General features: G+C 33.4%; 1 protein-coding gene across 1 annotated transcript in view; it reads left to right on the top strand.

The window, feature by feature from the left end:
• PIK3C3 (phosphatidylinositol 3-kinase catalytic subunit type 3) overlaps positions 1-18,171 on the top strand; it is a 126,747-nt gene that overhangs the window by 25,465 nt on the left and 83,111 nt on the right. Inside the window, exons 5-7 of the mRNA XM_017529729.2 lie at positions 10,793-10,879; positions 13,464-13,559; positions 16,301-16,372. Coding sequence (XP_017385218.1) covers positions 10,793-10,879; positions 13,464-13,559; positions 16,301-16,372 — 255 coding nt within the window. The remainder of the gene's footprint in view (positions 1-10,792; positions 10,880-13,463; positions 13,560-16,300; positions 16,373-18,171) is intronic.

The raw sequence follows: 18,171 nt of genomic DNA, 5'->3' as shown, positions 1-18,171 counted from the left end.
ATCCACGTCCTGGGTCCAAGTGATTCTCTGCCTCAGTCTCCCAAGTAGCTGGGATTACAGGTGTGTGCCACCGCACCTGGCTAATTTTTGTCCTTTTAGTAGAGACAGGGTTTCACCATGTTGGCCAGGCTGGTCTCGAACTCCTGACCTCAAGTGGTCTGCCCACCTTGGCCTCCCAAAGTGTTGGGATTACAGGCATGAGCCACCGTTCTGGCCTGGAAATGGCTATTTTCTTGTATGTGATCACAAAATATGATGAAGCTAGAAAGTTAGTAATGATGGTAACAAAGTCTCATCCATTCAGCTCAGGCTTTTGTCAGATTATTGACTTGATCACAGGATTATTTTTCAGAAGGATGAGGAAAAAAGGACACTGCTTCTCTAGGCCATTTGTTTTTGAGAAAGGGTCTTGCCCTTTTGCCCAGGCTGTAGTGCAGTGGCATACTCACAGCTCACTGCAGCCTCATTCTCCCAGACTCAAGTGATCCTTCCACATGGGAGCTGGAACTACAGGTATGCACCACTATGTTTGAATAGTTGTTGTTTTTAAATAGAGATGGTGTCTCACTATGTTGCCCAGGCTGGTCTCAAACTCCTAGGTTCAAGCAATGTCCCAAAGTGCTGGGATTACAGGTGTCAGCCACTGTGCTGGACCTCTAGGCTAATTTAAACCACTATAAAAGAAGTGATTAATGAAAAGGGAGCAACAGGAACTTTGGACAAAACTAAAGATGTTATATACTTCTGGATTGCAATTATAATCAAGGGTTATGAAAATGGACCAAGTTAGGGACATACCAGTTCTCACAAAGCTTGAGAAAGAGAAGACATTCCATTAATTTGAGACCCTAAAAAGGAAGATAACCCAAAAAGACCATTGATTCTCAACGGGGCAATTTGACATGGACTTAAGGCCTTCGGTTGACATTTGAAAGGAAAAATCCCTGAAGATAATATTTTAAAATGTGTATATATATATATATATACACACACATATATTATATATATATAATATATATGTTATTATATATATATATTATATATATTATATATATATATAATATATATAATATATATGTATTTTTTTTTTGATGCCTTAAAAGCACATTGAAGAAGTAAGTCTGTGTTAGACACCGAATTGATTTAGTTGAAATTAATCTTCGTTAAAGTGCTCTTCAGACTAAGGGAGTTAACCAAATTAGCTAAGTAGCAACTGAAACACATGATTGGTGAGAAGGGGTAGCAAAAAGGCACTCATCGATTTACTCAGTTTTCCTAGTCCTGGAAAGTTAACTGTCAGGGTTTTATCATTATATATTTAAGTATCATAGAAAATTCAAATAGAAAAATACATAGAAACATGTAATAGATGTCCACGTATTCACTATTAGGATTGAATATAAACATTTTGCCTTGTTTCACATTTAAAAAAAAGATTTAAGAATCACATAAGAAATTTTCTCATTCTTTTTCTTTGCAATTTATTATTTGAAAGAAGAAACAATTTTTTTTATATTTATCCTTTTTAATCTGTGTGGCACATTTGCTGCCATTTAAACTGCTATATTCCAATGTATGAGTAAATCAGTTTGTTTATTCTTTCAACCTCAACTTTTTGCTGTTTTTAATGGGTATAGTATTTTTAATGGGTATAGTGTTCCAGAAACTGTTGATTCTGGAACAGTGTTTAATAGAAATAGTAGCAGAGTCATCCTTGATTTGTTTCCGAGTTTAATGAGAGGGCTTCTTACATTTAACTCTTTGGTAAGATGTTGGCTATTCTTGGTATATTTATTTTATCAGGTTAAAAAAAGTCTTCAGTGGCCAGATGCAGAGGCTCATGCCCATAATCCCAGCACTTTCAGAGGCCGAGGCTGGAGGATTGCTTGAGCCCAGGAGTTCGAGACCAACTTGTGCAACATGGCATGACCTCATCTCTACAAAGAAAAAAAAATTAGCTGGGAAAGGTAGCACATCCCTGTAGTCCTAGGTACTCTGGAGGCTGAGGTGGGAGGACTGCTGGAACCCAGGAGTGTGAAACTGTAGTGATCCTGGGCTAGGGAGGAAGACCTCATATAAAAAAAAAAAAAAAGTCTTCTGTTAGTTTTTTAAAAGTTTACATGATGAATGAATATTGAAGCCTACCCCCCAAAAAGAAAAAATTGGATTCTTTTGATCTTACCTTGTTTCCCTTTTCATTTTACATGTAGAGCGTTAATAGCTAGGCATAGTGGTATGCACCTATAGTTTGAGCTACTCAGCTACATGGGAGGCTGAGGCAGGAGGATTGTTTGAGCCCAGGAGTTCAAGACCAGGCTGAGTGACATAAGAGACTTCATTCCTTTATAAAAAAAAAGGTTTACATAGCAGATCTAAGGCAGCTGTCTTTAGAAGGGCCTTAGGCTTGCAAGGTTGGCCCTTTGCTGATGTCGGAGAACAGAGCTTCTGAAACAATTCCTAACTAATGCAGATATTTCACCGTGTCTAGACTATTTCTACAATGTAATTCATGGTGAGCACCTGCTTTCTTTCTGGAAGTCTAAAATTTTGGTAGTTGCAAGGCAGGAATTGCCCTTGTGACGAACTCGCAATAAAATCCCTAAACTCTCAATCTGAAATGGGCTTTTTAAAGCTGCATTTTTCCTACTAGAGATAATACTTGCATGTTATCTCTGAAAGACTTAAGATCAGCTAATGTTTTGGGTTTTAGATATATGATTTAGGAAGTGATTTTTATTATAAACTGGACATCAGTTCTTGTTACAAATCCTATAATGGGTTATCACATTGATGATTTATATGAATTTCTAAATCTGTACTCATGTAATGGTATTTTGTAGTTAGATTCTGGAGAAATGGGAAACATGAAAGTATCCAGGGAGGAGGTGTTTTAAAAAATGAAAGCATTACATTGTATTTTATGCTTTTAAGATTAGTAGAACTGTCAAAACTGATGAAAGATTTAAATAGGAATGAGATACATTATAATTGGGGATGAAGACTGGCAGTCAAGTTTCCTGAGTTACAGCTCTCACTAATGGTGGCTTATTGAATAGCTATTTCTGTATTTCTGTATTTTTTTTTTTTTTAATAGAGGCAGGGTCTCTCCATGTTGGTCAGGCTGGTCTCGAACTCCCGACTTCACGTGATCCACCCCCCTCAGCCTCCTAAAGTACAGGGATTATAGGCGTGAGCCACCGCGCCCTCTGGATATTTTTTATTGTTAAAATGTGGTCAGGTCTCCGTTATCTCTGCTAATTATAGGAATCATAATAATGCCATTATTATTAATGTTTTTTGCTATTCTGAAAAGGAAAATTAACCTCAGAGACTATTTTGTTTATAAATTATAGCAAGTTGATTAAGTGTACTTCTGGATTCTGAATATAGTTCTGCCTTGAATAAATTATGTGAAATAATGTTCATGAATAAACTGACATTCTGAATCAAATTAGTTTAACAGAATAAATTGTTTTGAAGGACATATTAGTGATCTTTTCACCTTATTATTGTTATGTAATTTATTATTTTTAGAATGTAACACTTAAGTTTCTAAAAATTGCTTTCAATTGATTATGTATGTTACCCCTTTTTTGGGAAGTTGGTATTCTTTATAAGAAATATCTGTACTTGATGAAGTCTTTATTTAGTTAGACATATCACATAAAGAAAGTGTCCTTTCTCAATAGCTCAGTCACTTAATGATTTAGGATATAGTTAAAGTAGCTTGATCATCTTCAGTTTTCTGCCTTCTAGTCAACATGCAGAGCAGTATTAGACTAGGTATAGTAATTTAGGAGGGTGAATCTATCATCCATAATGATGTAACCATTACCCCATGCAGGTAAGTGAAGATACAAAATATATACAGCGTTCTCTTGATATGTGTTTATGTTACATTTACTTTTTATCCACAATATAAAACAATTCACTTTGGGAGGCTGAGTAGGGAGGATCACTTGTGCTCAGGAGTTTGAAACCAGCATGGGCAACATGGTGAGACCTTGTCCCTATAAATAAAAAAACAAACAAGCAAAAAACAATTGAGATTTGACCATCTGTGATAATGACTATAGTAAAAATAATTTCATTTTCTCAAAAAACAGTAATAGCACCTTTATTTATTGTGTCTGAAATATTGTACTTTAATCACTAGGAGCAAAACAAAACTTCCATCTTTTAAATGTATATGTTTTAGAGGAAGAAAAATAGTGTCCAAAAGTTTGAAGAATACATCTGTTACTTTACAAATGAAAGTACAGGATCCAGGCTTTACCATTAGGGTTGGGCAGAAGAGTCTTAACATTGTTTTATTTCCTTCCCTAAATGTTTTATAAATGACAATAATAAACAACAGAATTATGATAAATGCTGAAATTATTCAAGGCTTTCAAACTTACTTAAATGTTATCATTGACATCACCAAATATTCCTCTTAGCTATAGGTTTTTGTGTAAATATCTAATATAGCTTTTATAAGCATAGCTTATTGCTTTGATTCTGTGTTACCATTGAATTATGTTATAACAAGTGTTTGGTAATATATTGTAAATTTGTTCCAAATGCTACATGGGTAGCATCTTTTTTATTAATCACTTTGGTTTGCTTACAGCTAAGACTGTCAAAACTTTTAGATTTGTCTAGAAACCAAAGATAGCAAGTAGACTAAATTAGTTTTTGCCAGTATAAAATTGAGTGCTAAAATAGTATTGATTTATGTTCTGTAAATCTATTTTCTGTCTTTACAGTTACACTTTTTGCCAGAAAAATAGTAACACATTTTTAAAACTAGATTTATCTTTAAGTAGTTTAACTAAATGAAACTTTTATGAAGCAAACACTGCTCTTCCTGAATGATAAGATTTACATGTACAGTCTGAAAGTAAAATTGAAGATTTGTGACCAAGACTTCATTAATCAGGAAGAGAGACGAAACTTCTGTTCTTGCCAAGAATCAAATACATAGGCATATGCAAACTCTTTTACATGCATACGTATACGATTCTTTTTCTAAACTCAGTAGTTCAAATAAATTATATACAAATGCAGTTTGTCTGAAATTATAAATTACTGCATAGCTTATATTTGTTTTGAAATGCTTGTCTTTTTTTTTTGAAGAATACTTTTTAGTAATAGAAATCTAGTGCACCATGCCATTATATTAGCAGACAAATAATGATATTCTGTTCAAGTATTTATTAGTTTAGCTCAGTTCTATTTTAGGCTCAGGGAGGAGTTAGAATTAAAAGAGTTGAGCTATGGCCTTTAACTTGAGGGAGTTTAGAGGAACGAGATGTGAGATAGTTGACAAAATGCAACCCCATATAATCATCTAAAGTGTTACTGGAAAAACAGTCTTGTCTGTAGTAGTGCCAGACATTATTCAACACCTATTGAAAAATGGTGACGTCTTCTAATTTACATGGTTTTGTAGTTGGATCTAGTTGAAAGACCCTTGGAAGAAAATGAGAGAGCAATCATGTTTATACTTGGTTTTTATTTCAGATGGTTAAGTTAAATTAATGAGATAGGGCTTTATTCTTTGAGCTTTTGTTATGAAGTAAAATTGCTTTATTTAGCATTATCTTTATAAATGCTAATCTTTAGTGGTTTTCCCAACAGAGATTTTCCCACAATTAATTGTTTCTTAAATCACTTTAGCTTTTAAATGACTTTTATTTTTTCTTACTACAAAGATAATATACATCTTCAACAGTGGTAGAATATTGTTAAAGCACAAAGAAGACTATGAAAGTCACCCCAACCTACCTACCACCCAAAGATGATCAGCACTAGCACTCTAGTTTATATGCTTTCAGTAAATTAATAAATGTATGTGTGTTATAGATGAATATGTGTACATTTATTTTAAAATTAGAATCATACTATATGTGTGTGTTTAACTGAATCTTGCTTTTACAGTTAATGATGTCTCAAAATTGTTCCAGGTCATTTAAGATACTTCTACCACATGATTTGTAAAGGGTGGAGGGTTTTGTATAGTGTGGATATGTCATAATTGATTTCAGCAGCCCTCTATGGTTGGATACTAACAATGTTTGAAATTCTTGGTTAATTTTCTATTGATGTGAAATGAAAGTGAGGATATTTTTAAAGTTGTTTTTAAGACAACTTACTTGATTTGCTCATATCCTGTATTTCCAAGTTATCAGTCTTAAGGTATGATAGACATGATGGAAGTTGGTTATTTAATAGCCAGCAAGTTATATATATTTGTATTGAGAGTGTATAAAGATTAGGGAAAATTGACCAATGGCAGGAATCTTTTGTTTTTTTTTTCCTCTCTCTAGCTTCGTTTTGAATGTCACTCCTACTTCTTTCCCTGAGGCCCCAAAGCGCTTGGACAGAATGTCAGAGTATACATGCATTTGTTTTCCATTATGTCTGTAACCTTTCACATAGAATGCCTTTCAATAAGTATAAATAGACATTGAATGAATAAATGCTAGCTTCTATTGACCATTCACAGCTCTAGTACTCAAGGAGCTTATTTGTCTAGTAAAGCAGAGAAAAATACAGAGCAATGAACTCTGAGTTCTCATGATCATGGAAGTCTATTTACAAGGATCACTGTCTGCTTTGAAATTTGTTTTCCTTGATTATCTTATTCTTACACAGTGCAGCAAGTTGGCTTACTTTTGGCTCTGTCCTTGATACTTTTATTAAACACTTATTAATCTGAGACATGTTTCTCAAACACATATTTTTGTTCTTCCATTAAATCTGACAATACATGATTAGCACTCCAAGAAGTTTCTCGGGTGTGTTGTTATTTGGTTCTCGTGGATTCTTTTATTTAAATAGCTTGTAAAACTCCTTGCTGCTTAATTCTTGGAGAAGTTAGGACTAAATGATGCCATTTTTTTTTCTGTGAAAGTGGACTTTTCTTCCAAACTCTTTGTGACTTCTTGTGAATTCTGTAAGAAACCTGTTTTCCTTTAAAAAGAGAGAATGACTATTTTTTTTCCTATTTCTTGACCTATCCTGTTCCTAGAATGGGTATTCTAGTGAGGATTATTTCTTCACAAGCAATTGAAACAGATTGTCCTACTTTTGCCCTGCCACTTAATGGAATGCAGATTTTCTCTTTGGAAAGATCTAGGTCACTGACATTTCAGACCCAAAATGAAATATAAATTGTTATGGCACCTGTGTTTTAAAGGTCATTTTTGGTCTTTAGTATCTAGAAGTTCCTGGATTGATGATAACTAGAAGTTGCTTTGGACTGATGAAAACCACTCAAGTATATCTACATTGTTATCAGCACCTGTAAGAGATGAAGTGACATAGGTTATGGGCTAATTAGAATAGCTTTTACAACTTACATAGTGCTTTATAGTTTTAAAAAATTAATAAAATTTTAAATATGATTATTAATAATTACTAATTATTTCACCTGCATTGAGCAGTAAAGGTAAATGGCTTAATGGTTTGAAGAACCAGAAGAAACTGTTAGCTGGAGTTTAGTGAGTTCGTTGGAGAGTTGAAGGAGATTATTCTGAAGAGGAAGGCAGAGGTGGATTATTTAGCCATTGTGATAGCTAGTTCCAGACTTTTTCTGCTGCCTAAAGTCCAGCCAAGAGCTGAGTTTGTCATCTCTAAACTCTATCCACCTGCTCCATTGCAATAGAACAGTCAATTGTATTTTGTGCTACCTAAAGTGCAGCCAAGAGCTGAGTCTGTCATCTCTAAACTCTACCCACCTGCTCCCTTGCAATGGAACAGTCAGTTGTATTATGTGCTTGGACTCTCTGATAAGTAAGCACTGTGCTAGTCTCTTAAGATGGCCCTCAGTGAAATATGCCTTCTCATAGTCACACTCTTCTACATTATATCTGTATTACCCTGTATTCCACATTATATCTATATGACCCTGTTTAAACTGATACAGTGCACCAGAAGTGATGCTGTGTCTGTTCCAGGCAAAACGATGTGACAGCTTTTGTTTCTTGACATGTTGGGAACATTAAGCTATCATGTAAGAAGTGCAGCTATTCTGTTGGAGTGACCATGTTGAAAAACCACTTAGAGAGGGAGCAGCACTGAGAGTACATGGGGAAAGAGAGGTCCTACCACCGTAATATCCCAGCTAAGCCCACCCTTTATCACCAATGTGTTAAACATGTGAATAGAGCCAGCTTGTATGTTCTGGCTCCAACCACCAAATGCATGCATATTATGACTAGTGATGAGTGAGACCAAAAGAAAAAATTATTTAAATCTCCCTCAAGATGATTTTGCCAAAAAAAAAGAGAAACAATAAAATGAATGTTGTTTTAAGACACTAAGTTTTAGGTGGTTTGTTACGTAGTAATAGGTAAATAGGACAGGCAGCTAGGAGACATCTTGAGTGGTAACTATTTGATTCTGTGAAAATTATAAAGTTAGCTCAAAGAAATACACAGAATTTTTGCTATCAATCTCAAAGTCAGGTACAGGAGACAGACATGCAAACAGTTGCCATAGCATAAATGGCACCTTTAATTTTGCAATTGCTTTTGCACTCAACAGTCGTTCCTATGAAGGCATACAGATTTTCTTATTCTTTTTGATTATAGTATTTCATAGCATATGTGTACTCTAGTTTACTGAACAGTTCCCACTATTGATGGACATTTTCATTCTTTTGTGTCTAATTTTTCAGTATTGCAAATAATGATGCACAAATGTGAATTTCTCTAGGATAATTTAAACTCGTTTCCATAATGAGTGTGCCAATTTTAGTACTGCCAATGCTGTCCATACATTCTTTAGTAGCTCTTACACAATTGAGACACGTCATATTTAGTATTCAAATAGGAAAGCTACTCATATGCTATATGGGAGGTAATATATATTAGCAGCAAACAAATTTGAGAGCTAGTGAAAATGGCTTTAGAACATTTCTAATTTGTTTGGATAGTTTTGCTAAAGGAGGAAAAAAGTCCCCACCACATTCTCACACATGTAAATTTACCATTGCCAGTTCTTTGCTCATAGGAAATTAGGAATGGATCAACTATTGTATAATAAATACAAAACTAGTATTCAACAAATGACGAAATGAGTTTCACTTAAAACTCTTAGTACATCAGTAGAGACAAGATAGCAACGACTGGTATTAAGAGTACAGGCTTTAGAGTCATAGAGACCAGGATTTAAATCCTAGCTTGGCCACCTCATAGTAGTAGTTGATAGTCATCTGCAAACTGAGGTCAAAGTTGTCTATGAAATAGAGTGGTTATAAAAAGTCCCTGTAATTTGGCATGTAAATAAATGTTATTTTTTTCTCCATTCCTCTAGGAAGTATATAAACTCTTGTTACTAATTTTTACTGTTACTTTGTTCATATAAGCAAAGAATGTAAAGTGACCTCTTATATTTTCATTTATTTTAAAAACCAATTTGGAGCATATTGTAGAGTGAGAATAGAAGCTTCTAATGACTGCATGAAATAATACCACCTGTTATATTTTGCATCTATTATTTTATTTGAATTTTGGGAGTAAGAATGGAAGTTAATACTTTATTGATGTGGGTTCAGAAAGGACATAGTTTGGAAATCGAGTATGAAGGTTGGAACTCTGGTCTTCTGGCTCCTACCCTCACAAGTCTTTTCTGTAGGTCACATTGCCTGATCTTCTTTTGGCTTCCTTGTGACCATTTCCATGTTGCTAGCATATTTGTCTATTATTCCACCAGAGCCAAGAAAATATTTAGTTTCTGCTTTTTGTAATCATTCTAAGCATTTATTAATAACTTGTTATACATTTTCATATATAAATAACCTCAGGTAAAAGGAAATCATTATTGGAAGAAAGCTAAATTGATGATTACTTTTTTTATTACAATGAATTTCAGACTTTTTGTATGACGTTAGCATTTTTATTTCTGAAACAGTGTGACCACATAGTTGTGATGAGAGTTGAGGAAGAGAACAAAGATTGATTGTGAAGATTTTTAGTTCTGGAAGAGAGATAAAATCTGTGACAATATTTGCTGTCCTTATAGGAATGCTGTCATGATACGGAAAATGAAGCGGAAGAAACTGATATAGATAAGCTACTGTGTAAAGCTTTGATGTCCAGTTTTGCTTTATACTGTCAATTTGTTTAGAAGGAATGAGAAGGGTATTAATTTTTAACATTACAAAAAGTATGATACTAAAAATTAAAACCTCAAAACATGGTTCTAATTTGAGGACTTTGGAACTTACCTGGAATTCTCTATGGATTTGAAGAGTCGATGAATTATTATTTCATTTATAAAACTAAGGGTAGATTGGTACCTAAGACCTCACAGGACTATACCAACTGCTACTCTAGAAAGTTGAAGTCTTTTATCATCGTTTCCTAAAATTAAAGCATACATGCATATGTGTGAGCTTAAATGCCTTATTACCTATAACTGTCATTTTTCATGTTGTTTAGATACATTGAAAGATGGGAAGAAAAGAGAAAAAGTGGTTTATTTCCCATTCATGAAACTATTGTTATTATAATTCCATCCCTTTGTAATAGTTAAAATATAAGAAATATAGGACATGGAAATAATTTCAGGAACAACTTCATTATTCTTTAACATGTCAAAATAGGACAAATTGTGGACCTTTTAAAAAAATTTTTCTTTAAAAAAAAAAAATTTGCCTCTTGCCAAGTTTCTTAGTTGCATATGGCTTCTAATGTGTATAGGAAATTATCATATGTGAAGCTGATATTGCCCTTGTGATATTCATGGTCCTTCTTTCTACTAGATCTGTATTAAAATTTTTGTCGTTGTATTTATTCTGCAGCTCACCAAAGCTCATCGACAAGGACACATGGTGAAAGTAGATTGGCTGGACAGATTGACATTTAGAGAAATAGAAATGATAAATGAGGTGGGTTTTATCCTTCTTTTTTACTTTAAACTATTTTCTGTAAATTTCTAAATTAACAATTTTTTGATAAGAATTGTTTATTGTTAGGTATCTCACAAATGTAGGATTATCAGGGTTAACCCCTGTAGCTGGGAATTTCTATGCTAATAACTGGAAAATTTGGGATATCTGTCTTCCCTGTGTTTTAGCATAATGTCAAACCATGAAGTAGGTAGTAGATATTCTAAGATGTTCTAAATATCATATGAATGAAGCCTATGCAGGCTTAATGCCTCAGTGGTGTGTTCTCTGTCATATCAGCTCATGTTCAAGTCAGTGTTGGATAAATCTTCCACCACGCAGTGCTAACTTTTCGCTTCAGTTACCATAAATAATTTCGATAAGTTTTCTCTTCAATTAATTTATTGTTTCTCTATGTACTACATATAGGACACTGCACCCTCTATAAAATTACATGATATAAGGGATTTTTTTCTTGACCTTGTATATGAGCCAGGGTGTATGTTTAAATAAAGATGGCTTCCACGAGAGTCCTGCCAAAAGTTGTAACAAGTAAAGTTTCCTTTTTTGTACATTTCCTCTAAAATATGAGGTGTTAGGCCCAATATTCCATACCTAGAGAACAGAAATAATAATTACATTAAATCAAATTAGGAGAGAAGAATATCAGTTTGTGATTTGTCTAATTTATAATGACCATAGGGTACAACTTATTTAATTTATATTCTCCAAATGATTTTCAGCAGGTAGAGAGAAGTTTTTAATTTTACTGTCAACTATTATAAAAATTAGATTTTTGTATTATTCTTTTTTTAATGAAGGTAGCGATGTTTAACAACATTTACATTCAATTGTAGTTTTTGGTATCTTTTCTAAATTTATTCATAATACATTCTTATATATTTAAACTGGAAGAAAGGCTTGCTTTTTTGATTTTTGTAATAGTCACATTTCAAAAAGTTATTACTTATAATACTAATATTCTTCTCTTCTTAAACTTATATATCACTGGGTGTAGAAAATGTGTTAGAGTTTACTTTGCCTAGCCTTTTTCATATTTTAATTTCTTTAAAAGAAATTACCATTACCATCACCACACCCGTACCATTACCACAATAGACTATAATATGTTCACAAAGCTGAAGAATTTAAGTAACCTCCTCAGACCTTTATTATTTATTCATTTATTTTTGAGACAGGGCCTGGCTCTGTCACCCAGGCTGGAGTGCACTGCCATGCTCACTGCAGCCTCGAACTTCTGGACTCAGGCGGTCCTCCTTCCTCAGCTTCCCAAGTTGCTAGGACTACAGGCCTGGCTAATGTTTTTGAAGTTTTTTGTAGAGTCAGGGTCTGGCTATGTTGCCCAGTATAGTCTGAAGCTCCTGGCTTCAAGCAGTCCTCCCAACTCCCAAAGTGTTAGGATTACAGGTGTGAGCCACCATACCTGGCAATTTTACCTGTTAGATCTAAAGCCATTTATAAAGTTGTTTTGGGTCAAGGCTCATTACCCCTTTAGACTTCATTGTAATTTCACTTCATCATCACCCTGGTGTAGTCATGTGCCTTATCATATCTTTTCAATCAACCACAGATCACATGTACAATGGTGGTTCCATAAGATTATAGTACCTTATTTTTCCTGTACCTTTTCTCTTAGATATGTTTAGATAGATACTTACTATTGTATTACACTTGCCCACAGTATTCAGTACACTAACTTGCAATACAAGTTTGTACCCTAGGGGTAATAGGCCATACCATATAACCTAGGTGTGCAGTAGGCTATACCATCTAGATCTATGTTTATACATTCTATGATGTTCACATGACTAAATTGCCTAGTGATGCATTCCTCAGAATGTATACCTATTGTTAGTGACATGTGACCATGTTTGCCTTTTTATTTAAGGTGACAATATATAATTGGCTTTATTTATTATTATTGGCTTTATTTACTATTATTATTTGTTTAAAGAACATTTTTTTTTTAATGTTGGGACAAGAAGTAATTATTCTGCAGTATATTTAAAGTGTGGATAAAAAATTACAAATGACAAATCATTTTAAGAACATTTATAAATTATGAAAAACTTGTAAAGGCTATACGTTGTGAACTCAAATGGCCTCTGTTAATTAGGTTGCACACTTTTTTTTTTTTTTGATTTTTGTTAGACATATTGATTTCTATAGTTTGTTTAGTCATATTGGTTAAGGGTGAACTTTGCTTAAAATTGTTAGAAGGACAAACCATTCTTTTTATTTTCGAAATAAAATAGTTCTCATGCATTTGTGCAGAATACCTTCAAGATTATAAAATCCAAACTACTGAATAAACCAAAAGTGTTAAATTTGAGAAAGCAACTATAAGTGCATAGTAGACACTACTGAATAAACAGTAGCGTTGTCTATAATAAAATGATAGTGCTGAGTAAACACTACATGTGTATAATAAAAATTTGTTATATTTTGACTTGGATTTGATAGATACGTCTATTACTGAATTGGGAAAAATGATACATACTGATCCCTTAAGAGATGGTTGAAAATAATCGTTTTTCATGAAAATCATTTTTTTCTTTTTCAGAGTGAAAAACGAAGTTCTAATTTCATGTACCTGATGGTTGAGTTTCGATGTGTCAAGTGTGATGATAAGGAATATGGTATTGTTTATTATGAAAAGGTATTTGCCTTGGAACTGTTTTTGGTCTCTAAAGTAGAGGGGAGGGGAAACATTAAAAAGATATTACTGTTGTTCCTGCTGGGATGAATTATTTGGTTGCAGGGTAGCAGCAGACAGCTGTCAGCAGCAGCTGTTTATGTATACACAAATCAAATCATATAGCTACGACAAGATTACAAAAGCCGATCACTCATGTAATGCAGTTCTGGGTCACAGAATTTGGTAAGTATGCAAGTGATTAAAAACTTTGTGATTAATTGTTCTGCAAATTGGCAAGTAGAACACTAAGTATTGGCTTTATTTACTATTATTATTTGTTTAAAGAATGAAACGAGGAAATTATATTTTTAAGTGGTAGGCTGTTTATTGAAAATTAAGAGTCTGTTTGTTATTTGAGTGCATATGTAATGTCTGTATGTGGCCCTCACTTAAGTATACTTATGAAATACTTCAGAAATGTCTATTTATTTGTACAATATATGCAAAGTTAAGACCACAGTGTTACCATCAGGCTGAGTAATAACAAATATTCAGTTATAGGTTTGCTGTATTCTGCCCAGTATGCTAAAGAAAGTAGCTCTGTGTTTAGTATGAACCTACCTGAAAGTATCTTCCTTTAAGTGCTGCAGAAATAATTGTATGCAGGCCAGGTGTCGTGGCTCGTGCCTGTAATCCCAGCCCTTTGGTTGGCCATGTAGGAAGATTAGATTAGCCCAGGAGTTTGAGACCCAACTGGGCAACATGGTGAAACTCCATGTTTATTTAAAATGAGTATAAAAAATTCAAAAATTGTATGCATAGTTTGAAACCACGTAAATCAAACGTCTTCTATTATTGTGTTAATAGTCGACAAATGTTTAAACCAGCGTAAATGATGACAGACTTTTGGTACATAACATGGTAGTAGATTATTATTTCTTCTAGCATATGACCAAGCTTATATGCAGTGTCTTTGTTCATTAGAAGCAGTCCTTTTAAATTACATTTACACTTTATTGTTGTTTATTAAAGCTATAGCAAGTGATTTTAAAAATATATATACTTTTATAAATTACTATTTGAAAGGTTTCATAATGGTTTGAGTTTTTACAGTTTATGATCCTTTTTCAAGTTGCTGTTCATATTTTTGTCTTTAGCTTAAATCCCTTTCAAGATAGTGAAAGAATAGGAAATGCTAACTTGTTTCTGTCTTTTATTTTATAAATGGTACTCCTTGGATAGATTCTTTAACATTGTTTATTAATTTATTAGAAAAAAATACATCAAAAAAGGGAAGTGTGAGTGAAACTGTTCTGTCACCAGTGCAGTTTAATAAAAGCATATTTTACATTTTATACTACATGTCATTTCATTAAAAGCAGTATTATCTGCCCATTTAGAGTTTATATTGCAAAAACATGCTAATGGAGATGGGACTTTCAAACATTGGAGATGTGAAGGATCTTTTGAAAGACAGCTTTGATAGCAGATGAAATAATAACAGAATAGAAATTAGAAGAAATTCAAGTATTTTTGAAAAGATTCTTGACCCCTTTCTACTGCTTCCTGAAAATTGTTCGTAAATTAATGCCTGTCTACCCACTCTGTCATATTTCCACTTAGTGTAAAGATTGCTGGGCCAGTGTATTGAATCTAATGGAAATAGACTTTCTTGTCACCTGTCTTTTGTGACAGATAGCCTTAGTGAAGATTGCTTGTCACAGTTTGGCTGATAAATGTGTTTTCTGCTGTTGTGACTGAGAACAAGCCTGTTAAACAACGGCTGTGGGAATTTGTGGTTTTCTGTAAGACTCAATTACTGAACTGAAGTAAAGTCACAGTGCCTCCCCGCTTTCAGTCTCTCCTGAGTTAGTTGCCCATATTTAAAATTAAAAACACACTAGCATTTGGAAATTGACAGAAAAGCTTGATGCTAGATATACAATCATGAGAAAGTTAATTTTGATCTTAGTTTAGCCTTTTACCAGTATGTTTGGCAGTGACATTTTTATGTTGAATTACCTTTCTTGCTTGCATTGGATAAAAATAAAAGCCAACATTCTTCAAAAATGAGAATACCAACAAAATAAGATGACTTTATTTCTGAAAAACTGATTAATTGATTTTATTATTCAAGTTTAGATTATGTTGTGTAGGTGTTCCTTTGAGCAACAACGTTGTTGATTCCCTATCTATCTGTGTATACATTTCAGTAACATTAACTCTACACTTAAAATTCTGTTCCTTTGAATAGATCTCAGTCGTGTTACCTTGAAAAATTACCAACATCCACTTAGTTTTTGCAAGTAGTGCAACACATCCGTTGTGCCATATTTTATGTATAGTCTGTGGTTTCTTGTCCTGAGTTTGAAAATTAGCATGTTTTTAAAAACCCAATGTGATCATATAAACAAAATTAAAAAAAAAAAAAAAAAAAAAAAAAAAAAAAAAAAAAAAAAAAAAAAAAAAAAAAAAAAAAAAAAAAAAACCCAAACCATCTAATTTCCAGACCTCATATCTCTAAAACTGTAGTAAAAATTTTGTTAGCGTTTTTCTCAAAATAATTTCATCATCAACTAAAGAGAGGTAGGCACAAAGTGGATATGCATTTTATAATATAGTTGGAAGACAATAAGGATTTCTTTAAAGGGAAGAATGATGTTCATCAATTAGAATTAAAATACATTGGTGTGTATATCATATACTGTTTCCTATTGTATTAAATTTCTTTTCTTTTTTTAAATTATTGCTCTGTAATCTAGGACGGTGATGAATCATCTCCAATTTTAACAAGTTTTGAATTAGTGAAAGTTCCTGACCCCCAGATGTCTATGGTAAGTTATTGTGGAAAGTCTGTTTTATGAAAGTATTTTTCTTCAGCGTAATTGTGAGTCAGCCACATCATGTACTTTCTTTAAACAAAGTAATATATAACTGCCTCTGTTAACTAAAAGTGATTCATAAATTCACTGCAGCTATCTAGAATCTGTTTCTGATGAAATTTTATGAGGAATATTGACATCCTAAAACTAAGGTTAAGGGTAGCGTAGGATTGAGCATCTACTTTATTTGAATTGCTGGAAGAGCTAGGGAGTGTAGTCTTTTTTTTTTTTTTTTTTTTTTTTCAGGTTGGGGGGATGTAATCTTGAAGTGAAGACTTGGCAGAACTGGTATTTGAAAGATTGTCATCATACAGAAGGAAATTTTGCCTGTTAACTAGGATGAATGCATGAAAAATTTAAGGAGACCAATTTTGTTGGAAAACAGGGAAGATTGCTGCATCCCTAGAGCTATTCAGTTTGGAACATGGTATCTTGGATGATGGTAGCAATAATAAATTCTTATTTCCGAATTTTCGAGATGATAGCTTTCTCTCAGGGATATGAGGATAAGAATTCATACAATGCAAAAGAGGTTTAGTTAGATGACTTTAGAATTACAAACGTCTAGGCACAAAGTCCTTTTAGCAGTACAACAGATATCGTGATTTTCACAGTTACAGCTTATTTACACCATTCCAACTCTTTTTATTCTAATCTTACACATTTCTAATTAGATTACTTTCCTCATTAGACCAAAGCAGATTAAAAGTGGCACATTGGATAATGAAAACATGATGATTGAGATAAGTACAGGTCATTAAAGCAGGACATGTAATGGCTGATGGCCTAATATCAAAGGAAGAGATGTGGGGGAAAGTACAGAATAAAAAGTTGAAAAAAGGCCACTTGAGGATCTGGTAGGAATACTCTAAAGACCTTTATAGTTCCTATGCATAGTATAGTAGAATCCAGTTAATGTATCTAAAATTGGCACTTAATCTTCAGTACAGAATCAAATTACATTTTACATTCTGATATTCAAAGCATACACTAAGTATGAAAATTACATGACTTTGAAGATAAAGCAGAGTCCTGTGGAAAGAAAAAAAAATGAAAAAAAAAATGAAAATTACATGACTAAAGATACCAACAAAGCCAAAAGACAGTTAACAAACTGGGAGAAAATAATTACATAATTTAAAGATATATTAGGGCTGATATATAAAGAACTCTTAAAAATGAAGGACAAAGGACCATAAAGCTAATAAAAATTAGGAATATGACATAAACAGACAATTTACACATGCAATACAAAATAACTAATATAAATTTATATGTTGTTTTAGGCAATGACAGTATGGTTAAAACTAATACTTTGTTTTATGGGCAAAATAATCAGCACTGGATGTGTACATTCAAGCGTTGTGATCATTTTCCTTGCCCTCAGTGACTGACAGCTTAAATAACTGCTAAGATTATAATATATTGACATCACAAGGTCATTAGTAGCTGATAGGAAGAAATGCTTTAGTCTGTGTTTTCAGAGAAGATTTTGTAGTGATGGTGATACTTGACTGATTAGAAGATGTGGAAACCTTGAATATGTGGAGAGTAAGGGGAAGATGTTTTAAGAAGCTGGAATGACGTGTGTATATTACGAGACTAGTGGCGTTTAAGGCATACTTAGTTTTCCGGTCTTTAAAAGGATACATATTGGCCGGGCGCGGCGGCTCACGCCTGTAATCCCAGCACTTTGGAAGGCCGAGGCGGGTGGATCACGAGGTCAAGAGAGCGAGACCATCCTAGTCAAC

The sequence above is a fragment of the Cebus imitator genome, unplaced genomic scaffold (genome assembly GCF_001604975.1).
Source record: "Cebus imitator isolate Cc_AM_T3 unplaced genomic scaffold, Cebus_imitator-1.0 Scaffold60, whole genome shotgun sequence".
Taxonomy (NCBI): Eukaryota; Metazoa; Chordata; class Mammalia; order Primates; family Cebidae; genus Cebus; species Cebus imitator.
Note: the sequence above shows the minus strand (reverse complement) of the source record. Positions and strands in the feature narration are given on the sequence as shown.